The 24,732-nt window shown below is 41.7% G+C and overlaps 3 protein-coding genes across 3 annotated transcripts; all 3 read left to right on the top strand.

Moving 5' to 3' along the window:
* Positions 1–3,117: 3,117 nt before the first annotated feature.
* rpusd1 (RNA pseudouridine synthase domain containing 1) lies at positions 3,118–6,311 on the top strand. The gene is made up of 6 exons (XM_080512031.1): positions 3,118–3,210; positions 4,103–4,325; positions 4,418–4,541; positions 4,647–4,749; positions 4,937–5,038; positions 5,415–6,311. Exons 2-6 carry the CDS (start codon positions 4,138–4,140, stop codon positions 5,822–5,824), a joined length of 927 nt encoding a protein of 308 aa, XP_080368157.1. The 5' UTR covers positions 3,118–3,210; positions 4,103–4,137; the 3' UTR covers positions 5,825–6,311.
* A 577-nt stretch (positions 6,312–6,888) lies between these two features.
* On the top strand, positions 6,889–11,156 carry slc25a17 (solute carrier family 25 member 17). The gene is made up of 9 exons (XM_080512226.1): positions 6,889–7,028; positions 7,398–7,458; positions 7,544–7,610; positions 8,025–8,176; positions 8,367–8,483; positions 8,628–8,776; positions 9,106–9,201; positions 9,328–9,413; positions 10,883–11,156. Exons 1-9 carry the CDS (start codon positions 6,972–6,974, stop codon positions 11,034–11,036), a joined length of 939 nt encoding a protein of 312 aa, XP_080368352.1. The 5' UTR covers positions 6,889–6,971; the 3' UTR covers positions 11,037–11,156.
* A 1,026-nt stretch (positions 11,157–12,182) lies between these two features.
* On the top strand, positions 12,183–19,986 carry znf598 (zinc finger protein 598). Its single transcript, XM_080511031.1, has 12 exons — positions 12,183–12,418; positions 13,477–13,589; positions 13,897–14,026; positions 14,709–14,920; positions 15,062–15,279; positions 15,386–15,479; positions 16,210–16,400; positions 16,500–16,575; positions 16,670–17,556; positions 17,907–18,075; positions 18,182–18,329; positions 18,479–19,986. The coding sequence occupies exons 1-12, from the start codon at positions 12,245–12,247 to the stop codon at positions 18,851–18,853; spliced, it is 2,787 nt and encodes a 928-aa protein (XP_080367157.1). The 5' UTR covers positions 12,183–12,244; the 3' UTR covers positions 18,854–19,986.
* Positions 19,987–24,732: the final 4,746 nt, after the last annotated feature.

Raw genomic sequence — 24,732 nt, 5'->3', positions numbered from 1 at the left:
AATGTATACATTTCACCACAGTCCATAAGTTGTCTGCAGGGAATTATGTCTTTCGAAAATCTCTGCATAGATTTAAATATCACCAATGTCTAATGGTGACAGCATCACAGTAAAGATCTTCTTTTCATCGGATGACATAATCAACATGATGAAAACACAATTCACATGTAGGAAAATATCAACTTTAAATACCCCCCCCCAAAAAAAAAAAAATCACATTATCCCAGCAAAAACAAAGGTGAGGCCATTGCCACACCAAGAGTTATACATTATTTTCACCTTTACACTTTACACAAAAGTCACCAAATCTGCGGGGCTACAAGAACTATATCCGTTTGTCCGGCTCATGTGTGAGTCCTCAGTGGTTGGCGGATGTGGTGTTGTTGCTGCTGAGCGCCTGCTCCAGCAGGGCTCGCTGGGCTGTGGCAGGCAGGTAGAGGAAGGAGTACAGCAGGGCCAGAACCAGCAGAGCCAGCAGCAGAGGGACGCCCCAGTCCGAGGTCATCAAAGGCTCCTCACAACGGGCCTGCAGGTAGGATTTATTCTGCATGGTGGAGTTCGCCGCGCAAATGGTTTTTACCTGTGCGACGTCGCTCCAGTTTGGTAAAGTCTCTTCAAAGGTCCATGCTGCTGCTGTAATTCATCTATAAAAAGATTTCTTCAAACGTTTCTCCCGTAGCCTGAGTTGTCATGTCTGCAGAAAAAAAGAAAAACAAAACAAAAAAAACCCCTACAGATGGTAGAACTAAACAATTGGTACATTCATGTTCAGTACCAATTGTGAAGGTACAAATCTAAGGAGAAAGTTGGTGTGGATGGAGCATTGAATGAGCAACATCCAAACAAACATAAAATTCCATAAGCAAATTCATTCACTGATCCCTTTAAAAAAAGAAGAAGAAGGAAGAAAACAGATATCTGTTTATCTGCAATTGTAATTCAATGAAACATCCAATTTCTGACCAAAGACAAACACTACATCCTCTTTGCTGTCTGTCTTCTCTCTTTGTCATCTGACTAGAAACATCTGTGACTTCCTCAGTGAGCGTCTGTACGCACGTGTGTCTGAATCGGTGCAGGCGTGTGTGTTCGTTCCAGAATTTAAAATAAATAAATAAATAAATAAAAAGGTTATGCACCAATCTGTCACTCAGTATTGTGGGATGATTTTCTCTGAAATGTTACGTAGCAATAACCAACAATAGAAAATAATTATAGAAATGATTTCATCCTCTTATGGCACCTGGCTGTGGGATTGATGGATTACTGAGAGACAGACTCTGGTTCATTCAGTCACCTTGTTTGAGCACAGTACTTTAACTTATGGGGGTGGGTTAAGATTTCTAACAGATAAATCTGTTCTGTAATGACTGTTCAGAACAGATAATGTTGTTGGAATGGTTCAGAAAAGTCCAAGTAGACATTTGGACAGCTTTTGATATTGGCACTGGACGTTCTGATTTTTTATTGTCAGCGGCAGCTATTTCAAAGTCGTCGGACAATCTTGATTTCAATTGTTCATTTTCTTTTCGAGTTCATCACCTTAAAATCAATCAATGATTTGTAATCTAAATTTATAGCCAAAGGCGTGATCAGCACTCTTTATCTTGGCTGGTTGAATGGTCCACATTGAAACCCCAAATATTTGTTAATATCCTCTAAGAATGGCAGCCACTTTACTTCCTGAAACTCCTGCAGGACTGACCAGTTTCATCATCGTGGTCATTCTGCAGCACCTTATGCATCAGTAAATTATCAAAACATTTATAAATCTATTCAGCCCTCCTTCTTTTATACTGCTCAATCCTGTTCAGGGTCATGTGGCACTGGAACCAATCCCAGCGAACTATAGATGAGGGCAGAATACGCCCTTAACATGTTTGTTTTTTTTTGCAAATCGTACAATATATAAAATATTTGTTTTCAAATGTAGATATAAACAAAACTGGGAGCTTGGTTGTCTTCTATACCACATGCTCACCATACTGCATTTACAGTGGCGTCAGCCAGAAAAGTGTATGCATAAGGTCAAGGTGACGGATTATTTGCATTGAAGTCTTGCGTGACTGACCTGGAACGATGTTTGAATGACACAAACGCAATTGACCTCCACCCTTCTGCTCGATGACAAACTCATTAAGTCTGTGATGCAGGTTATAGGCTGCTATAGAATTGTGATAATCCACAAAAGATTATGAATCAGCTCATCTTTGGTATTTTTTCATACTTGTCATTTTTACCTCCCCCAAGGAGGTTATAAAATCATCTGCGTTTATTTGTCTGTTAACAAGATATCTAAAAAAAAAAAAAAGAGCAATCTTCACGATTTGGTACATTCTGATCCGGATTGAAATAATTGTTAGAACTTTTATTGTCATACTAGTGAGTGAGTATGCTGTCAGCTCATTGGTCATTGGTCAGAGGCAGCGGAATAAGTTTACCGTAAGTTTTGATACAAAACACCCTGTTTGTCATAAATTCCATTGACATTTTACAGACCATTTTTTATTCTCACGGTTTTACGGGACAAAGTGCGTCTCTTTTCAGCTCAATATGGGACGCGTACTTTTGTTTGCAAATACGTACTAGACGATTCCATTTTTCCACAGACTTTTTGCAACCCGATGCACAAGGCAAGGCAGACCAGGACCAGAGGAAACAATAGGTAGACCCGTCCAGGACCAGAGATAGAACTACATGTTGGATCACTTTGGAGACTTAGAATTCTATATTTTTGATGCTTGGATACAATAGTTAGCCCACATTTCCAGCGCACTCGGATGCGCACCGAACGCAATATGCGTCATGATCCAGCGTGAGTGGGCGCGCGAGGACCCGTTCAACGCTTGCTTGCAGCTTTCATTTTCATTTATTTATATGTATTTGACAAAAAAAATCTAAGACTTGCAGCTTTGCAAAATGTAAATCTATAATCTAAAGTTGTTTCAGTTATCAGTATAGAAAACATGTATTTATTTAACTCATCTCATCTCACATAAATACGTTTGTCTTCCATCTGCCGTGATTAATTTTCGCTGGAGTTTGTCCTCCAGGGCAGGTGATGGCGCTGTACACTGGTTCAGTTTAGGGTTAAAGTGCACAAAAGAGCAAAGAGGAGTAAACTTGCGCATGGGCAGTCCACAATCCACTGTCACCGGAGGTTTGTTTACAACCGTTGAATCGTCATAAAGCCTCTCCTCATTGTTTGTGGTAAGATTATCCGCATTTTTTAAAGTATGTGGTATTATGCCGTTTAAATTAAAACAGTTTAATGCACGATGGTTATATTGAGTTCGTTCGCAGAGCAGTGGTGCTGATTCAATAAACAGTGATTTATGGAGCGATGTCAGACCACAAAAGACACCTGTTTGAAAAAAGTAAAGCATTTAGCTTTTGTGATGCATTGTGGACTAAATAGCCAGATATGTGTTCTTCTGCGACTGCTATCTGCTCTGTCTAATGCATCATTTCATTTCTTCACATTAAGCACTTTTATTACCACATTTCACTGGGTTCTGTTTCGGTGTGTGATCTAATTTATTGGTTTGAAATTCTCTTCAGAAAACTAATGTCAACTAGGATATAGTTTTTAATCTTGGGTCACTTCATCAGTCGATTAGGGTGAAAAATCACAACATTTTACACTCTGTTGTTATTATTATTATTATTATGATTATGATTATGATTATTATGACAAGCTTTATAAAAAGCCCACATGTTAAGGAAAGGCAAATTTATTTCTATGGCACTATTCTGACACAAGGCAATTCACAGTGCTTTTCAAAGAAATAAATTAAAACAGGGTGTACAAATTTATCAGAATCATGTTTCATCAAATACCTAATAAAAAAATAAAATGTATATGCAGACAATAATCTGCAAGTCAGAAATTTTACTTCCACTACCACATTGAGAAGCTACTCATGTTATTTCTGTCTTCCCAGTTATTTTTTTCTCTTGATATCAGGTAAATGATCCTATTGAGTTATAAATCCACTGCAAAGATTTTAACGTCGTCAATATTTAAAGTACTTGAAATATCAACTTAATATTGCATAAATGTCCTCTGTGAAATACAATGACACTAATCCTTTTCACGCAGGCCTGTACGTGTTGTATCAGCTGATCGGTGCCATCATGACCACAGAGCCTGCAAGTTTGGAAAACTTGCGTGTGCTGTACCAGAATGATAACTTCATCGTGGTGGACAAACACTGGGATATTCGCATCGACAGCAAGATGTGGTACGAGAAACTCACCGTACAGGCTCAGCTCCGTCATCGGTTCCCTCAGCTAGTGGACACAAGCACCTACTATGGATTTAGGTGAGTCTCACGTGATATAAATAGTGAAGTCCTTATGTGCAGCGTTCTCAAAAGAGGAAAGGTGTTCTCGAACTTTCATTCTCCTTCATCAGGTTTTGTCATCAGTTGGATTTCTCTACCAGTGGAGCTCTTTGTGTCGCCCTCAACAAGGCTGCTGCTGGCCAAGCTTACCGCTGCTTTAAGGACCGTACTGTTACCAAAGCCTACCTTGCTTTGGTATGGAACTATGCACCGAAAAGATTTCTGAATGATCTTCCTGACACCCTTTATTGAGTATTCCATTTAAGTTTAAATTGTTCTAATATACCTTTTATTTTGTAGTTGCGTGGGTGGGTTGAAAAAGAGACCCAAACTCTGGACTTTGCCATTGGCAAGAACTCTACAGAGGGAAAAACACATATGATGTGTATTGAGGGAACAGAAGGTAAATAAACCTGCTTGGTTATCTTTTGTTAACTTGCTGTTTTGAATGATTGGATCCTGATCTTTAACTTAAGAACCTCTTCAATACATGCGTTTTTTTTTTGTTGTTTATTTAAAAGAACATAACCCACTTCAATTCAATGGTTTGTAATTGTGTTATTGACCTTTCTTCATTCTTCCCTTTTCAGGATGTGAGAATTCCAAGCCTTGCCAAACAGAGCTGATGGTTCTGGAGTATGGCTTCTATGATGGCGATCCTGTAACGAAGGCGCTGCTGCTGCCACTCACGGGTAACTACACTCACCTGGTTTTTGTCATGCAAGTGAAATTAGCCTTGTGTTTTTGTACAAGCAAGGATTAAAAGTGCATATTTGAGTGCAACAAACGTGAAATGTTTTCCCTTCACTAGATTTCTTGAGTTAACTCCTGTTTAAAGTTTGCAAATAGAATGCAAATTCTTATAGATTATGTTGAATCTTTCAAGTATTTTGCTCTTTACACATCATTTGATCTTGATTGCTGATGTTGGTGAGAAAATAAAAAAATTAAATAAAAGGCACCGGTCACTATTATATTGTCACTTTACTTTATAAAAAATCTGTTTTATCAAATGTTTGGGACACAACTGTATAAACTCTTTCTCGTCCTTCTTTATCTGGCTTTAAGGTCGAACCCACCAGTTAAGAGTCCACTGCAGTGCGATAAACCACCCTATTGTCGGAGATTTCACCTACAGCTCAGGAACAGACGATGGCCCTTATCGCATGATGCTGCATGCCCACCTTCTCTACATTCCCCTGGAACCACAACCCCTCCTTGTTTCCTCGGAGGACCCCTTTGTGCCACCATCAGACCCCAAGTGGCTTCCCCAGGACTCGTTACGGACACTGACTTCCACTGTTGAGGCCCTGCTGGAAAGCCGAGCGGAACAAGAAAGGAAGATTAAAGAGGAAGAGCAAGAGAAAGTAAAGAGAGAGTACAGGAAGAAATGTAGCAAGAAGCAAAAGATTAATCAGGAGAGTGAGGAGCAGAGGAGGCAGTGCCAGGAGTGGCTGAGTGAATGGGCTGGAGACTGATGGCTTTACGCTCATTCCTCATTTGAATGTGTTTTAGCTCTCTACTCATAAACACCATGTTGAGAATGCACTTCCTGCATCGACCTCTGCATTACATCTAAAGTCACACACACAAAGAAGATGAAAACATGAATTTCCTCTCAAAGGAGCATTGTGACATTGAATAGGTTCTAAATGCCCTATTCTGTAAGCTTCATCCAACTATGGCAACTCTTGTTTATTGCTTGTTAGTGCTGCCACCTGCAACAGCTGTGAATTAAGTGCCTTTATCAAGGTGTTGATGAGTAGAAGAAACATACACGGTCACCCTGTCCCTTTCCCATTGGTATTTTAATTTAATTTATTTGTAACTAGATTTAAATTTGGTCAAACAAATTTGGATTAATAATGATCACATAATTGCATCTGATTCAAGCTACTGTGGTTGAGTATTGTTTAAATAAAATGTTGGCAACCCCGTGTTGTGTGACCAAGGCTGCATGATACATCTGCACATTGAATCCTTCATTCAAAGCATATATTTTGCTATTTAACATACTCTGTCTATTAAATAAAATTCCAACTCAGTCCTTGGTGTTTTTCATGTTCATGGCCATTTTATATAGGTTTCAAATATCCTGATGGACACAGAAGTAAAATGTTGACGGTATAATAAGACGAATAATAATACATTATTTATAGTTGTCTTTCGAGGCTTTGAATGTCACCTTACATTAGGACAGGTCTTAGAAACAACAAGCAAACTCAATATATTCAGTTGGTTAAACACACCAAAAACTACAATAAAAGCAAAAAAAAGAAGCTGATATTGAATAGAGCCAACATGTTTATCAACTGTAGTCATTGAAAATGTTCAAGCGGAATCGATGCGAATTTTTTTAAACTTTTGTTTTTATTCTATTCAATTTAGGTTATGCTCGGTTCGATTTAGCAGGCACAAAACATTTTGCGTGTAAATGAGAATGAGTACGACTGTCATCATGGAAAACTCCATTACCCACAATGCTCTTGCCCTTCCAACCCGGATGTGAGGTCAGAGTAATGAGCGCTGAGTGGCAGAAGAAGAAGCGTTTAGTTCTAAACAGGAATCGCTGAAGTCCAGAGACAGCTTGTACGGATTCAAATTAACCTACGACTGTGGCTGACAATGGCTTTCGAGGTTTTCTCGTACGAGAGTTTGGTTCATGCTGTATCAGGAGCTGCGGTAAGTTAGCGTCTGTTTGCCTGTTGTGGCTCTCTTTAATCTATCTGATAGTGCACATACACGTAAAATCACCAGGACATAATTGATTTAAGCACTGATGCTGCAAATTGTTGCCAAAGTTGAATTATTTATTTACCTTTATATTCGACAATATGCTCAATATTATATATAATCTACTACATATGCCAGATTGTGTAAGATTGTGTATTTTCACGCCGGAAATATCTTCACAACTAAATTGTGTTTTATCTTGTGACTGCTTGCTTTATTTTGTATTGTTCTTATTTTTTTATTCGCATTTAGTTTGAGATGTATTCTTTCTTTGCTTCTTGGAAAACTAAGCCAGCTTGTTTCATTCATTTTTATTAGGGAAGTGTGACTGCAATGACAGTATTCTTCCCTCTGGACACTGCCAGACTACGTCTACAAGGTAATAGCTGAAATTCCATGGGATTATTATAGCAATTAGTGTGAGGTACTTTCTTACCATGATTTCTCTTTTTGCTACTTTTCAGTGGATGAAAACAGGAAAGCCAAATCAACTCTAGCCATTTTGGCAGAAATTATTGACGAGGAAGGACTGTGAGTGAATTCATCTGAGTTGTTTACTTTCCTGGCAAAATGTTTATTTTACTCCCATGTGTTTTTGTTTGTGGAGTTAAAACTTTTCTCTTGAATAAAGCCTAAAGTTCGGGTTGTTTCAGTCCACCCTGGACCATTTTCTACTGAAGCTGCTATAGGTTTAGACTGCTGGGAGACCTTTACTGCACTGAGCTTCTTTCTTTCCTCACTCTTCTTACAGGGATGTTTGACTATTGCATGTCACTGACACTCTCATTCTGTCTCCTGGAGTCTGTGCTCTTGCTTTCATTTCTGCCCTCTCCTCCCTCTTTCTATTCTCGAACCAAAACCAGTGCAGAAAGTCCCCACCTCCGAGCCTGATTCTGCAAAGGTTTCTTCTTGTTAAAAAGGAAGTGTTTGTTGATGTCATTGCAGACTTGCACCCTACCGAGGTTGGTTCCCAGTCATCTGCAGCCTTTGCTGTTCCAACTTTGTTTACTTCTACTGCTTCCACTGCTTCAAGGCGAGCTGGTTAAAAGGAAAACAGTCTAAACCGACAACTGACTTGATCACTGGCATTGCTGCAGGTGAGGTGGTCCTTATTTTGTTTTGTGTCAAAAAAAAAAAAAAAAAGATTAAAAATCACCTATGAATTTCAGATTTGAGATCCCTATCGGGTTTTGTCTGTGTCAAAAATAATTTTTTACATCCGCTGCCACCGTGTTTTGTTAACACTGCTGGTTTTAACGTCTTGAATTTGCATCCTTGTCTTTCCAGGTGTGGTAAATGTACTAACCACCACCCCATTGTGGGTCGTTAATACCAGACTGAAGCTTCAGGGCTCAACTTTCCGGAATTTAGACATCCAGCCCACCAACTACTCTGGCATTTTCGGTAAACAGACAGTGTCTAAACCCGTTTTTTTGTTGTTTTTTTCCCCCCGCACACATTTTGATCCATATTCATTCACATAAGTGTTTGTGGACACTGCTGAGTGCTTTTGGACACATCATAAAATAGTTTTCTCTTTTTTTGCAGATGCCTTTGCGCAGATCAGCCGAGATGAGGGTGTGGGAGCACTCTGGAATGGGACCTTCCCATCACTGCTGCTGGTGTTGAACCCTGCCATCCAGTTCATGATTTATGAAGGTCTGAAGAGGCAGCTCAGGAGAGGAGTTCCCAGAGAAGTGAGTGTGAAAGATCCAACTGAGGGAGGAGTATGAACACACAGACACATTATCTGGATGAAGAGACGCTTGATATGCAGACACTTGGTAAATCTGTTCACATGACTTTGGTGTGTGGCTGAAGTGGAGGTCAGAGGTCAAACTCGGCATGTGCTCCTGCTCCTTTTCACACCACTTGCTTTTTGAAATTCATCCACTGGACGTTCCCAAAAATGTCACAGTGAGAGAGCACAGTATTGCTTCCAAGTCACTTTCACTGTTATTAAGTGAAATTCAAACCGTGTAAATTCAATAGATGAGCGTCTTTGTTTCCTTCTTCCTTTCTGAAGCTGTCGTCATTGGAGGTCTTCATGATTGGTGCTGTTGCCAAAGCAGTTGCCACTACTGTCACATACCCTCTACAGACTATACAGTCTATTCTTAGGGTACGTATTGTGTTTAAGTCTGTGCAATCTGTCGTATATTTGCTTATCATTTTATTTATTAATTTAACTGATATATTGATGATATTAATTGCTTGATTTATTTATTTTTTTGTACATTTTTCCAAGTTTGGACAGTTCAACAGATCAACAGAGAAATCCAGGCTGCTCTCCAGCCTGAGGACTATTAAGTGTCTTCTGGCCAGCAGGGCGAGGTGGGTGGTTTACATACACAGAAACCACATGTGCAGCTTTCATGTGGATCCTCATACACACACATACATATGTATAGTAGACACACAGCAGTTCTCAAGTAATGTATATGGGAAGTCTTTGCTGAAGGCATAGTCGGTCTATCTAGTCACATGGGGATGGCCTAAAATAACCTCACAGCCCAGCTTAAATTACCATCGTAAAAACACATTGAGAAGTTATTCTTCAGTACATCCATCATACGCTATGTCTCATGCTTTTCTTTGTCTACACATAATGCACCATGTATGGTGGCAGTAACAAAATATGTGAACTTTGGGATTCCCTCATTTTCTGCTTTCGACTGTACAGCTCTAGTGAACTTTTTAATTTAATCTTTATTTAACCAGGTGACATCCTTAAGCACATCCACAACCTTTTTGAAAGGTGTTTTTAACGGTTTAGCTCTAAGCCCTTATCAAACTGGCGTTTCTGAGGTAAGATTATTGAAAAGGTAGTTTTTATACAACTTGATGCTATTACTGGGCAAAACAAATACTTCATGATATTTCAGTCTGGATTTATTTCAAACCACAGTACCGAAACTGCACTCATTAAAGTGCTGAATGACATTTAAGTGAGCAGTGACACGCGGAGCGCTTCAGTTTTTGGTGCGACTGGATCTTAGTGTTGCTTTGGTCACAGTTGAAAACAGCACTCTGCTTGGCATACTCAAGCAATGGCTGCGAAAATTCTGGAACTGCAGTAAACGGTTTTAATCTTACTTGCAAGATGTGGAATATTCTGTGTCAATATGTAATAATGAACCTGAGCATATAAAAATCACTTGTGGGTTTTTTAAGGATCCATTCTTTAGCTTCTTTTATTATATTTTATTTTATCTACATACTCCCTCTGGCTCTGATCATGAAGCATTATGTCATCTATCATAATTATGCAGATGAGACACAGCTCCATACATCAGTGCCCATGAATGATGAAACAGCCCCTAATACTTGCTGAGGAAGTGCAGAAATGAAATGAGTGAATTTGTCAGAACCTTTTACAATTTAACCCAGAAAAAAGTGGGAATTGTTTTTAGCTCCAAAGAAGAAAGGTTAAAGGTCAGCATGCATGTTAACTCTGTATTTTTTAAGACCTCAAATCAAGCCATAAATCTGGGGGTAACTATTGTCTCGATTCTGAAATTCGACCAACACATTAAGACAATAATATCATTATCATTAAACATGTATAATGCTGGTGGGAAACCAGCACTTGGCTGAATTAATAATAAACTATTCCTTCCAGTAGCTATTGGTTTCAGGTCGAGGCTCTCACTTGGGTCACTATAAAAACAGAATTTTTCTAGAATCTGGACATTTTAACTGCTTCAAATACTTTTTCTTACTATTGTACATGTGAGCAAGCTTTTATTTACACCATTTAATGTGGCTTTACTGTTCTCCCACCCCCCGTTTCTGTGCTGCAGGAAGTATGGCATGCTGGGTCTGTTTAAAGGCCTGGAGGCCAAGCTGCTCCAGACCGTGCTCACTGCCGCCCTCATGTTTCTTCTCTACGAGAAGATTGCCAGCTGCACCTTCAAAGTCATGGGACTGAGCAACAGTCATTTCAAGAAACGCTAGTTCGTGAGACTCTTCACAACCACCGACACTGGCACGCTCACTGAAGCACAAATGAACTGTTTAAATTGTACTTGTATTGTACTTCAAATAAAAACACAGACACTGTGATGAGACTATAAACTTCCCAGAAATGACCCACTTTCTTCAAACCATTTTAAACTGTAATGTTGATTATTACATACAATTATGACAGTAATACAAACTGGATCAAGGTGGAACATATGCCACCTACTATACTGATTGTGATGTCTTGTTTTTCCTTTAAACCCTATGTTTGTGTTGCAGTTGGGAAATCCATTTGAATATAAAACAATGTTCTTTGAAATCATTCTGGGCTGTTTTCCACAGGGCTGAGTTATCTTTATTAGTTTTAACGTGGATGAAAGAAATATCCAACAGAGTGTTGGACACTCATGTCTCTCTAAGTTAGGTCTCTGATGAAACATAATATCTCAGACCAACACAGAAAGTTAGTACTTATGAGGCTCACAGAAGCTGCATTCTGTTTAAAATCAGGAAAATAAAATGGTTGAGTACATATCCTGAAAGACATTCACAATTATCACAGAAAATTACAATTATTAGTCCAAAATGCCTTACTAAATTATATAAAAGGGAGCAGGTTGAGACTGGATACTAGGGTGTTAATCTGAATTTAAAATGGGTTTAAATTCAATGTCTGGAAGATGTTAAACTTTAAAATACTGAATTCAAATCAGCCTCGTTCAACAAAAACGCTATTTCAAGCATTGATTCATTCATAAGTCCCATTGTAATACCCAATATGTCATTTCGGAATGTCTTCACTGTTTACCCAAACACAGTCATTTAATGATTAGATGTTTTTTAAGTTAGCTTGTCCGACATATTCTTATCTCTTGGTTTTCTATAAATCCAGACGTGTTCGGTTTTGCCTCTGAGGCACATGTGTGCCTTTTCCACAGCACAGTGACACCGGTCCATAGCACGGCGCACACGTGGATCTGTCATGCCCGTCTGCACAGATCGCTCACAGGTGGGATGGGCCACACCCGTCCGGTGATGCATCGGTGCAGGTCCATCCACAGCTTGTACGGATCGCGTGAGCCACAGTTACGTGACGCAGCCGCAGTTTTCAGACTTTCATTATTACGTAAGCACTTCAGCGACCGAGGCTCTCCCAAATAAGTATTCAAGTGGATTTTGTGCCTTTTTCCTCTCCGTAAAATATGGATCACACAACCACAAAGGACGCAGAGAAGAACTGTGTACTGTGCTGCCAAGACGTGGAAATCTTCGCCTTAGGAAAATGCGACCACCCGGTTTGTTACCGCTGCTCCACCAAGATGAGGGTGCTGTGCGACCAGAAGTACTGCGCCGTCTGCCGGGAGGAGCTCGACAAGGTGCCCGTAACTCTGCTACTGTGGCCCGGGGATTGAGCCCGGCGCTGCGAGCTAGGCCCGAACGTCTCCGTTGTTTTGCAGTCGCAATTAATAACGACCGAATTTTATTCTACTGTCTCAGGGAGCATCGCATTTATTACCAATAATGGAGCATGCGTAATTGTGATCAGACACGCCGGACTACTTTTTCCTGCTTATTAGCTTAGCCGAGGTAGCTAACATTAGCAGTTTACCTAATATACTGGCTGATAGCAGTAATGGAGCAATGTATCCTCGTGGGTGAACAAGTAAGAATCAAACGGGCACATTCACTGATACTAACATAGTGAAATTGACCAGATGCAACAGCAAACGTATAATTCAGAGGGACTGTTCACTGTACTTGAATGGCACATGTCATATCTGTCGCCTCTCAGACAAACTACGTTACACAGTTCAGCGTTAATGGCTGCTCCGACTTTTACAGCACACTTGCTGTGTATTTACATTATTAGATCAGGTCGATACCCATCTGTCGCTCCTGAATTACACCAATCAGTTGGTTTGCATACAGGTGACGACTCTATGGACTTTAACCATCCTGACAGCCGTGAGGTTGGCTGGTGTTGCAAAACGCCACTCCCTTCTGCCTTCTGTCTGGGACTGATCCAGCTCAGTATTTGTCCTCTTTTAGTTTCTTGCAAGAAATCCATTGGCTCCCTCTGTCCTGAAAGCTGCTGAAGGGGAGAGTTGCATTTGTAACACACTCAGTTTAGTGGAAGATCCATCATGTGGATTGTTTCATCTTCAAAAGACAAACCATTAGTTAAAAATAGCGAACCCAATGGAAGGAATCAAAGGGTGTTTATATCTGGGTAATCTTTTACTCACTTTAATCTGCCTGTCCTGATTCGTGATCCAGTAGATCTTACTACACTGCACCTTGCTGAATGGGTTATTTTTTTAAGATGCGCTCCGCAATATTAAACACATCAAATACTTTCTTTATCGCATTTTATCTGTATGTGGCATGGGACGTTCCATCAGTTCTCATGTTGTGATTGTCACCTTTTTCTCAGGTGGTGTTCGTGAAAAAGCTTGAGGCCTTTCAGTCTCTGCCCTTCCACCAGTTCCCATGTGACAAGAAGCATGACATCTACTTTGGTGATGAGAAGATCTACTCCCAGTACAGGTGCTGTATGGCTCCCCGTTTCGAGCTTGTTGATAATCAATTGGTGGTGGAGAAAGAGTGGAGAGCAAAACATGGTGATACCTGATCTGATGAACAGTATTCATTGTCAGCATAAAGAAGTTGGGAACATGTGATCATTGAGCTACATTTGTGTTCAAAAACATTACGGGACTGTAAACAGGCAGCCTGTACTTTCAGCAACCAGAGTATTTTTCATTAATTTCTGGCAGACTGAAATATTGTGTTTGATCCTGATTCTGAGTGATATGAGTCCCCTGAATTTTGGTTTACTTCCCTCTCTGATCAGGCATCTCCTGTTGGCAGAATGTGTTCGCTGTTCAGAGCCGAAGATCTTCTCCAAGTTTGAGGAGCTGGAGCAGCACATGAGGAAACAGCATGAGCTCTTCTGTTGCAAACTCTGCACAAAGCATCTCAAGGTATTTCCCCCCCCTCCTGGATCTCTGCCCTTTTTGTGATCAGAGTCCTCTTCAAACCATGTTTTGCTCTGTTAATTCAGTATTTTGGGTGGAAATCAGGAAATTCATATACATTACAAGTCAGAAGAAACACCTTTTGTTTGTAGGAATGAGGCATACCATATCAGGTCCAGAGTTTCCAAATAGTTGCAATTTATCAGTTCTTTCAGTTTCATTTCTTTCTAAACATTTGATTCAGAGTTGTTGGAGTAAACAAAACTCCTGATTGCTAAAAACTATGTAACTAAATCGTCTGAACACAACAATGGTGAGGGTCTCCTTATGTCCCTAATATGTTAGTTATTATGCAGTAATGACACTGTGAATGGAATCAGAAACAAGCAAGACATCGGTCAGTGCTGTCTGGGATCTAAGTGAGCTTAGCTGGTGTGAAGCTACATATACTTTGCTTCGATATGGAAGATATTTGAGCTTTTTTCTGCTGTTGAACAGTCCAAACACAGTGTTGCTATATACACACAGGTACACTGTTGACTTCGTAGCTCACTCTGTGGCACCTGACGGTCTGTAAAGTTCATTCAACAGAGAACCCAATTGTTGGACTTGTTCCGATTTTACACGGTTCATACACCTGCCCAACTTTATTTGATCCGTGATGTTAAAACTTCCCCTCTGCCACCAGATTTTCTCCCACGAGCGGAAGTGGTATAATCGTAAGGAGCTGGCACGTCACAGAGCACGTGGAGACCCAGATGACACGAGTCACAGGGGCCATCCGCTCTGCAAGTTCTGCGATGACCGTTACCTTGATAATGACGAGCTGCTTAAACACTTACGCCGGGACCACTACTTCTGCCATTTCTGCGACGCTGACGGGTCTCAGGAATACTACAGGTCTATATAGCTATCTCACATTCATAGATGCAAGAATCTAATATGTCTACACCGTAATGTTCTTTTTTTCCCCAACATATCTCACTAACCAGATGGTCCCGTGTTGTTGTTTTGTTTTGCTTTTACCTCTGCTGTCAACAGTGATTACCAGTATCTAAGTGAGCACTTCAGAGAGAGTCACTATCTGTGCGAGGAAGGTCGCTGTGCCAGCGAGCAGTTCACGCACGCATTCCGCTCTGAGATCGACTACAAGGCCCACAAGGCCGCAGCACACAGCAAGAACCGAGCCGAGGCTCGACAGAACCGCCACATCGATCTACAGTTCAACTACGCCCCGAGACAACAGAGGAGAAATGAAGGTCGGTCAGGACGAGGTCGTTCTGTAGTCACATGAACACTTTTGGACTTTTGAGGCAGCTAACATGAGTGAAACGTGTGTGTGTGTGTGTGTGTGTCTGCGCTTAGGAATGCTAACAGGCGAGGATTATGAGGAGTCCCGACACAGTCGTGGAGGACGAGGAAGACCTCAGGGGGGGCAGAAGAGCTGGAGGTACTCTCGGTGAGTTTCAGTGTTCGGCTTTGGGATTGACCGGCACAGCATTTTTACCGTGTCCTTGAGCTGCAGCAGATATTGCCGTGACTCGTTGGGAGGGTGTTTATCTCGGACTCAAAAACAAAATTCCAGTAGTAATGACAATAACCTTCAATAATAGAGTATCTTTGATAATATAAAATGTAGCTCAAAGTTCAAGAAAAAAAAAATACATGTACTGTAATTATAAAGACTCTAAGTCTTACAATATTAAACCAGTTTGAATATAATTAAGGACCTTGTGGTGTCTTTTTCGTTTTCATTTTTCTTTTATTTGTCATATGTTTTATTTTAATTTTTTCATTAATCACAGTTGTAGCTTGACTGTGTGTTCTCAGTCGATGTCAGAAATATAAGTGGTGTCCGTTGTTGGAGAGTAGAGCGCTGTCTTGTCTTCTCATCAGCACTCAAACCTTTACAGGACAAAAAAAAGAAAACAGGCTTGCAGATGACTAATTGCTGGACTAGTCAACACCCAGGGAAAACAATGAAGGAGTGTGCCCTGTCCTGTCATTTGGAATAGTTTTCATATGAGCAGACTTTTAAAGTGCAGTCTCAGTATTGTAATGGAGCACCTAAAGCAGGTATTCATTTCTAAATGCATTCTGCTTAAAGTGAATTAGTTGCTGCACTTAAAATGTGATCTACCCACAGTCATTGGCCATTTTCATCATGTCACAAATTGTTTTTGATGCAGAGAGGAAGAGGACCGGCAGATGGAAGCAGCTTTCAGAGCTTCCATGGCCATGCGCAGGCAGGAGGAGAGAGGAGCAGCAGCACAAGAGAGGAGCGCTCCCAAACACTCCAGAGAAGAGAGGATGGAAAGAGCCGAGCCAGAGGAGCCCCGGCACCGAACCGGACACATCAAACCACCAAATAAACCCCCAGGTTGAGAGAGAAAACGGCAACATATTTAATAGCACATCCTTCCAGTTTGGGATGGAAGCAGATTCATTTTGAAGGTGTTAATTGTCGCCTCTTTAACAGTGAGGACTATGAAGAGCTCCAATCCAGGGGATGAAGATGACTTTCCTGTCCTGGGAGCCGCAGCTGCTGCACCCATGTAACCCCCAACACACCGAACAGTGATTCTCCTTGTACGCTCTGGCTTGTGGGATAATGTTTGATTCGTAGTGGCGTTTCTTTTCTCGCTGCAGCGTCAAGCCAGTTCCTGTCGTGGCGACGGCAACCCTGAAGGAGGATGACTTCCCCAGCCTGTCGACTGCTGCGGTCTCTTCGCCCATGACTCCAGCTTACTCTTCCCAACCGAGAAAGACTTCCTCCTTTCAAGAGGATGATTTCCCAGCTCTTGTCTCCAGAATCCGGCCCATGAAACCTGCACCGGGCTCCAACTCCGCTTGGTCGCACCACAACGCTGCAGCGAAACCCGTCACTCACCCACCTCCCGCCTCCAGAGCGAACCCGCCCCTCCCCTCCACCTCCTCCTCTGGCCCTCAGCCGCTTTCCTCCTCAAGCACCTCGTCATCGCGGAGGAAAAAGAAGGTCGGGGACACTGGGAAAGTAGCTTTGAGTCACTCCCCCCCGCCTTCAGATGACGAGAGCGGCGGAATGACGCAGCAGGAGTTCCGCTCGGTGCCCACCATGTTGGACATCTCCTCTCTACTCACCGTTAAAGGAGGCAACAGCAAACCCTCCCCACCGTCATCCAAGTCATCCATCGTGACACCCAGCTTTTCCAACCCAGCGCCCTCCACAGACGTCACCGCCGCGAAAGCCAACAAGAAGAAAAAACAGAAGAACACAGCTGCTCCCTCTCCATCAGCCTCCACGCCCACAGTGGCTACAAACACAGGGTCCGGGGAAACGACGGCACAAAAGGAAAACGTCCCCGAGAAGACTTGGAACAAACCGCTCTCCGGTGCTGGCACGGCAGCTCAGACCAGCGGACTTGCTAACGGCTACGAGGAGAAGGCGCCACCCGTGAACAAAGATAAAGCTGCGGTGGCCCTTCATCCCAAAAAAGACCCCGATCTCGAACAAGAAGAAGAGTTCCCAGCTCTCATGACCAAGAAACCTCCACCAGGTAATCATCAGCAGACATTTTTTGCACCCAGTGGTCTGTTTAAGGTTGTGAACTTTATTATGCTTGCTGTTAATGTCGGCCATAAGAATATGAATAGATGGATTGATTGCCAGCTGGCATGGCATTGGTTGTTAGGTGCCACAAAGTTTTGATTTTTATTTTATTGGACAAAAGGTAAACTGCAGAAAGTTGATCTCAATCCTCTTCCCTCTGAATGAGGCAAAGAGTGTCTGTTGCTTAGATCCTTTCAGAGAAGAGAAATCAATGTTGCTGTCAGACTACCTGTGTGTCATCGCTGATTTTTTTGCTGTCTTCTACAAAGTAAATTCCCTTTTTTTTTGGTCTCTCAGGCTTCAAGAGCAGTTTCCCAATGAAGGCCTCAGCTCCTGCTCCTTCTTCCACGATGTCCCCTCCTCCTCCTCCTGGCCTGGGAATCTCCCCTCCTAAACCCCCCCCAGGCTTCACCGGGATCCCCCTCAACAGTAATGTGGTGGAGCCGGCCCCCACTGCTGTCAACCTGTGAGTGTCGCCGTCACTCAATATGTTTATCTGTGTTGACAAATGCTTTGCTGTGAGCCTTTTGTAGCACTGAGTGCTTGTGTGTGTGTGTGTTTGTGTGTCTAAGGCCCCCCAAGGTGTCGAGCAGTGGCTACCTGGTGCCTGAGGACTTCCAGCAGAGAAACCTGGAGCTGATTCAGTCCATCAGAATGTACCTGCACAACGACGAGTCAAAGTTCAACCAGTTTAAAAACTACTCTGCCCAGTTCAGACAGGTATTGTGAAGTCCTTTTTATGACGTCCTTTTTTCTTGTAGACAAGTTGCTGTAACGACTGAGTCAGTATTCGTTTGACAATCGCGAGGACACGAACTCGAAGCGAACCGTTGCGCTCGCAGATGATCTGATCCGCGTTTCGTTTCCAGGGTGTGATATCAGCAGCTCAGTATCACCGGAGCTGTAAGGACCTGCTCGGCGACGACTTCAACCGCATCTTCAACGAGCTGCTGGTGCTCCTGCCGGACACGGGCAAGCAGCAGGAGCTGCTCACTGCCCACGGAGACTCTAAGGCAGTGGAGAGGCAGTCGGGCGGCGGGGGGGGCCGGAAAAACAAGAACAAGAAGAACGCCTGGCAGACGCCGGCCGGGCCGGCCAACACGGCGGCTGAGCTGGACTGCCAGGTGTGTCCCACATGCAGACAGGTGCTGGCCCCCAAAGACTTCAACTCCCACAAGACCCTGCACATCACGGAGAGCGAGGAGTTCCCCTCGCTGCAGTCCATCAGTCGCATCATCAGTTAGCCCCCCTCCTCCTCCTCCTCCCCCCCGCCTCTTACAAAACCTGTCAAACTATCACTGGGAAAGACGGCGCCGTGTCAGACCACGCCCCCGAGGAGTCTGGAGCCTCCGTCTCATAACGGGAAGCTGATTTATCGAATCTTTACATTCTGGTGAAGATTCTCTTGGTACATTTTGTGTAAAGGTCATACAGGTCAGACAGAATTTATTTTGTTTTCCATCTTAATTTGTCTTTCAGCCCACATCCTTTATGGACATCTGTAGCTGGCACAGGCAGTGTGTAATCTGTACTTTCAGTTTATTTAATGGAAAAGGAGAAGCAATCCGAGGCTTCACTTGAACAAGTCTTTTTCTGTCTAACACACGAGGAATTATCATGATTTCAATTTTTGCCTTGAATTGTGCGTTCGCCCTGACAGAAACCAACACATGGAAGTCAGTAAAGTGTGCATGATTGTTTAGCGGGACTGGAAAACTCAAATAAGTTCAGTTCTACTTCTTAGCACCATATTTATTTACGCGAAGCTGTCAACTTCGTTTCGGGAGTCTTGTACTTCAGAAGTCCTACTGGATGTGTGAGTGAGTTGGCTGATCACATCTCGTGTTGCTCACAGCTAACTGCTTTCAGGTCTTTTATTGGAACAACTTGAATGTCTTTCACTTTTCGGAGCTGTGCAAACGTTTTAGGCAGGTGCAAAAGAAGGCAGTTGAGAGATTCCAACTTCTGTTAAATTAATTTGTTACTCGATAGGAATAGAATAATGCTTTTCATTTTTGTGATGAGAGCACTTGTATGTTAAAGCATCTGCTGCCTAACCCGTTTGCACAATACTGTCTCTGTCATTCTGTCCACTTCAATCACTTCATAAACCGGTTATCAATATTCATATCTTTCGTGGAATCATGCTAAAATAAGACTAGCAGAAAAGTTTACATTGCTGGTGGTTCTGATTTTCTCTCGAGTCATTTTTAAGACTACTCACTATACTGCGGCCCACCCGGGGTGTGTGCGTCTGTCCTGTTGCGTGTCCGTTCGATTGTGCTCATATGCGTGTTTGAATGAGCCCGTTGGTAGTTTCTTTGTTCACCATACAGCAGCTCACTCTATTGTCTGTCTGCCTTCAATAAAGCTGTTTTTGTCAGCACTGTATGTTTGTCTCTCTGGTGTGTGTTTGTCTGTATGGGTGTGCTTTTTGTGTACCACTTTATTTAAGAATCCGTCTTTAGCCTGGACTCTAAATATGTGACTTTATTCTTTGTAATTCTTTGACATTAGTGTGCCCCTCACTATGCTGTAGCAACAGCCTCTTTATCTTATTACCAATTATTTGACATCGGTAAAGTTTCTTACATTTCAAAATTGGCACACATTCTCTTGTTTGAAGGTTTGTGCGAGTCCAAGTTAATGAGATTGCAAATATTCATTTTTGTCCATCTTGTGAGAGATTCTTTATATTCACACACGTTCATTTGAGTTGTTTATTTTCCCCATGATTTGTCTTCAGAAAGTGTCACATCTTTATCGGTTTATCCATCGTCCACGTCGTTTGGTCCTGTGCATTGGTCAAAGGCAGCTATTCTGGACAGATCACCAGGGCAATCATGGAAAGTAGGCAATCAGACACCAGTCACATTCAAATGTAGGCGCATACGCACAAAAACGACAACCCCAAAAATGCATTTTTTATTAAGACTGTTAGTAGAAACATTGCAAAAGCCAACGTGTGCAAGGAGAACATCCAAGTCCAAGTAGGATTTTGGTCCCAAACGAGCAAATGTCCAGTGATTAGCACCTTGGATGAGAAGGGTCTGACTGGTTCTAGAAGCGAAACAGTAACTGAAATGACAAGTCTTCTCTGAGTTTTAAACATGTGGGACCTTGACACTGATGCGCTCCAGCAGCAGAAGTTCCGGCTTAATTGAGAAGAGATTAAAATTTGCAGGTCATTTTGTACGTTGAAATCACCAGAGTCACCTCTACTGACCATCTTGTTTGCTTCACATTGGATAGAAATGTCACAAATACCAACAAATAGAATGTTTCAAAAATGTCCAAGGGTCTCGCTACCAGTTGAAAAGTAGTGACTTGATGAACTTTCTTTCTTGAGCAGCATGTCTTTTTTCAGATTATCGGCCTCCACCTCACAGAGAAGAGAAAATGAAGACGAAAGGTTGCGTACTAATTGCTGGGCTGGGAGGTCGGTTATGCCAGTAAGATAACTGTCAAATTGTTCACCTGAAATAAAAATGTTTCAGTTACAGTGACGGTCTGTTGATTTGACACGAGGGGACGTCCACAGTCTCCCACTAAAAACCGCTCCAGACCTGGAAAAACATCTCCAAATTATTGAGTCAAATCATTTGATGTCATTATTATTAGTATATACACCTTAAGTTAGGCTCATAACAACTGAGTTAATGATTGGACATAGCAATGATCTTTACTCATGGACATTTTTTATGGCTTAGTTCTTGCAAAGCTTGAATATGTTGCAGAATACATTTGAAGTCAATCAGATACTTGTTGGTATCACATGATGGATTGTGCCATGTTGACATTATCCTGCTGGTCTCCACCAACTCCAAAGGAAGAACTTTTAGATGTTCCCGTCTGTCAGTTATTATGGGTTCTTTTTAAGTTGTGTGACATACGTTTCAACATACCAATTTTCACTGGAAAAAATAGAGAAAAAACAAACAGTCGAAATCTTGTTTTCTTTTTCTTTTCTTTTTTTTATTGGAGTGACGGTCAGACTGCAGTCCAGAGACATTCAGGTAATAGACAGTGACACACATCTCTGTACACAGCATTTTTACACTGAAGAGGTCAAACAACTCAGAAGAAACATGATAAAGGGGTTAGCACGTTACAAAATCAATGCTTACTTGTTTGTCGGTCGATGTGGGGGTTTAATCTTTAGCGTTGATATTATAGGGGGAAGAGATATTGGAACATCCATGCAATGTATTGTGCTGGAAACCATCCAACTGGTGGCCCCAGCGTTACTACATATCACAGCCTTTTCATTATCTCAGTCGAACAAAACAACAGCATGACTGCAAAAAACTTGTCCCCTTTTAAGAGTGGCTGAACAAAGTGTTCCCAACACAGAGTGCATTCTAGTTAATAAATAATCATTACTGATATATATATTTTTTTATTCTTATTATTTTCAGTAGTACAGGACAAACCAGACCCTGGACAGCATCACACACAAGATCCATTTACTTCAATAACATACTGAATTTGTACAATCAACCAATACCACGGTAGTGTACGTGGGCCAGAGCACAAAACACAGAGAATGCTTGTATTAGTATTTTCATCTACCACACGGACTGAAGAAGAGACTGAAGCACTGAGAACAATTATACAACCTGACCTGACAGCACCCCAGACGACCCAGTAATACCCCAACCGTACCTCCACTGATACCCCAATCCTCATCCAACCACGCTCAACTGGCAACGACCATCTCCATAATGTTTAAAGGACTACACTGGTGCTTCCATTATTATTGAGCATCATCAACCAAAGCATGTATTACATGATGATGAATTCAAAAGTTAGATTTAAACTCAAGGATTACGACTTCCATTTCTGTACAGTTTAATTTTTTTAATTTCTTTTTAATAGTTTCACTCATTGATTCACTCATTGACCTTGATTACAATATATAGTGTCAAAATCTGACAGGAAGAAGAAATGTGCAAAGTTACACTGAATAAAGACCGTTAAAAAAATCTATCTGAAATCATTGCACACTTCAGGAAACAGCAGAGACATTCACTGCGTACAGCTTGAAGCCTGTAGGCTGAAACACAAAGTGTAGTCCTTTAATCGCATGAAGAGGACTTTATGAGGCCTCGTCCAACACGCCTTTAAATACTGAAACCCAATCCCAATCCCAGTCCAGCACCCAAAGGTGTTGCCCACTCCCGAAGATTATATGATTTTTCTCCTCAGTTTGAAATACTTAAGTCTGAAATCACTAACTGCTGGAAATAAAATGAAATAAAAATCATGCTCACAAATAAATCAGCTGTTTCGACTGTTTTCCAAATTGTCTTGAACATTGTTTAGACTCTTCTGGGTTGGAACATAGACACATGAATATTATACTGGGCTTACATTTCTATTCGCATTCATGTAGAATAAAACTTTTTCATCAGTACGTATCTGACTGAGGAATACATCCTTATTTTGTCAGCTCATACGATTACTGATACTGTTTTCAGCTCTTTGACTGTTTTATGTGAGTTGGGTCTATCCTAAGATGTAAATACCATCGATTAAACACTCTTTAGTACTAGAAAACAATCCTCACCTCAGCTAACAGTGTCTGGAAATCTGTGATTTTAAGGTTTTGTTTTTTTGTTTTTTCTTTCTCCAACAAGGCAAAGATCCCAGCAGCAGAAAATCCCACTTACAGTTTCTGCATCAACTTGTGAATTACATAGTATTCAATATATCTATATATAATGGAAGTATACAACAGATTCATGCATTACTATCATGATTACTTCTAAAACTCTTGACTGCTGCTGTACCATGTCTGGTCTGCAGAGGTAACTCTTTCCACCGGATCCCTCAGATGAGCAGGCAAGGCATCCTACAGGTCAATTATATTAGTTGACTTTAACTTTTATATTTGGCTCTTTTCATTAACATTAAGAAAAAAAAAAAACGTTTAAACATCATATCTCAACAATGGAACTAATAATACAGTTTGCCAAGGGACTGTTTCTTCTTTTAAGGGGAAATTATTACAACTTGTGAATTCCTCCTCTTCACTAAAACTTCAACAAACACATGAAAAAAAAACCCCAAAAAAACTTTGATGCAGCACAGAAATAGAAAAATATCAAAAAAAATTACACACACTTACTCACATACACACACACAGACCTGTGTGCCCCTCATGCATTCTAATACATGTTCACATTTACACTTGATGCACGTGGACGAATTCGCACACACGCACACACGCACGCACGCACGCACACACACACACACACACACACACCAAAACTACACCTTCACTGATGGAGAGTGTATCACGACACAAAGATACTGCTACACACTGACATAGTTGGCATGATTACTATCTACACTCGGGTCATTGCTGACCCACATCCCCCAACCCTGTACCTGTCACCATGGCAACAACGTATGCCCCCCACCCCCTACCCTCCAACCCCATCAATGGCAGGACTATAGGATCATTGAATTAGCCAGCTAGTGATCCTCACCATCCTATAACCATTTTGTTTTCTTTTGCCTGAGACCGCAGTGAATCCTCGAGCAACCCGTCGTGCCCCACCTAAGAAAAGCTTATCTTTTGTCCCCCACCTGAAAAGTCCTGTCAACATTGACAACATAGTTCTAAACATGATAATCAGAAGACAGCAATAAGAACAACACAGGGCAGTTTGGCAGCTTCTAAAAAGTAAACAAAAACAGACCTAATTTATCCAAAACACCCCCCCCCCCCCCCCATCGCCTTGTTTTACACACACACAACACTCAACGTAGGACACTGTCTCAAATAATACACTGCATACATTCCCTGGCACTGTGGATGGACAATGAGACGATGGGACTCCAGGCACAGACATGTAAAAAACCTCTCCTGCTGCTTCTACGCAGTCATTTTGCATCTGTATGTAGTCATGTTGTCTATGTTGCCTCTATATTGTCGTGTCGTTGACTTTCTAATCGGAAATATTAATCACTTGCAGCACAGAGGCCCAGCCGACCGATAATCGAGTGACACCTGTGAATCGTTTTGAAGGAACCAAAACCACACGGATTCATCAGTGGCGATGAGCAATATCGTGCGCCAAAGTAGTGGACTCCATCGACGACATTTAGGAAGACT

Source organism: Blennius ocellaris, assembly GCF_963422515.1.
Source record: "Blennius ocellaris genome assembly, chromosome: 16".
NCBI lineage: Eukaryota > Metazoa > Chordata > Actinopteri > Blenniiformes > Blenniidae > Blennius > Blennius ocellaris.
This window is presented reverse-complemented; position numbering and strand designations above follow the sequence as displayed.

Coding starts and splice junctions, on each gene's coding strand:
- slc25a17 (XM_080512226.1), top strand. CDS start 6,972: ATGGCTTTCGAGGTTTTCTCGTACGAGAGTTTGGTTCATGCTGTATCA. Junction 7,611..8,024: donor ATTATTGACGAGGAAGGACT/GTGAGTGAATTC, acceptor ATGTCATTGCAG/ACTTGCACCCTACCGAGGTT. Junction 9,202..9,327: donor CTATACAGTCTATTCTTAGG/GTACGTATTGTG, acceptor CATTTTTCCAAG/TTTGGACAGTTCAACAGATC.
- rpusd1 (XM_080512031.1), top strand. CDS start 4,138: ATGACCACAGAGCCTGCAAGTTTGGAAAACTTGCGTGTGCTGTACCAG. Junction 4,326..4,417: donor AGCACCTACTATGGATTTAG/GTGAGTCTCACG, acceptor CTCCTTCATCAG/GTTTTGTCATCAGTTGGATT. Junction 4,750..4,936: donor GTGTATTGAGGGAACAGAAG/GTAAATAAACCT, acceptor TTCCCTTTTCAG/GATGTGAGAATTCCAAGCCT.
- znf598 (XM_080511031.1), top strand. CDS start 12,245: ATGGATCACACAACCACAAAGGACGCAGAGAAGAACTGTGTACTGTGC. Junction 14,027..14,708: donor TCTGCACAAAGCATCTCAAG/GTATTTCCCCCC, acceptor CTCTGCCACCAG/ATTTTCTCCCACGAGCGGAA. Junction 14,921..15,061: donor GGGTCTCAGGAATACTACAG/GTCTATATAGCT, acceptor TGCTGTCAACAG/TGATTACCAGTATCTAAGTG.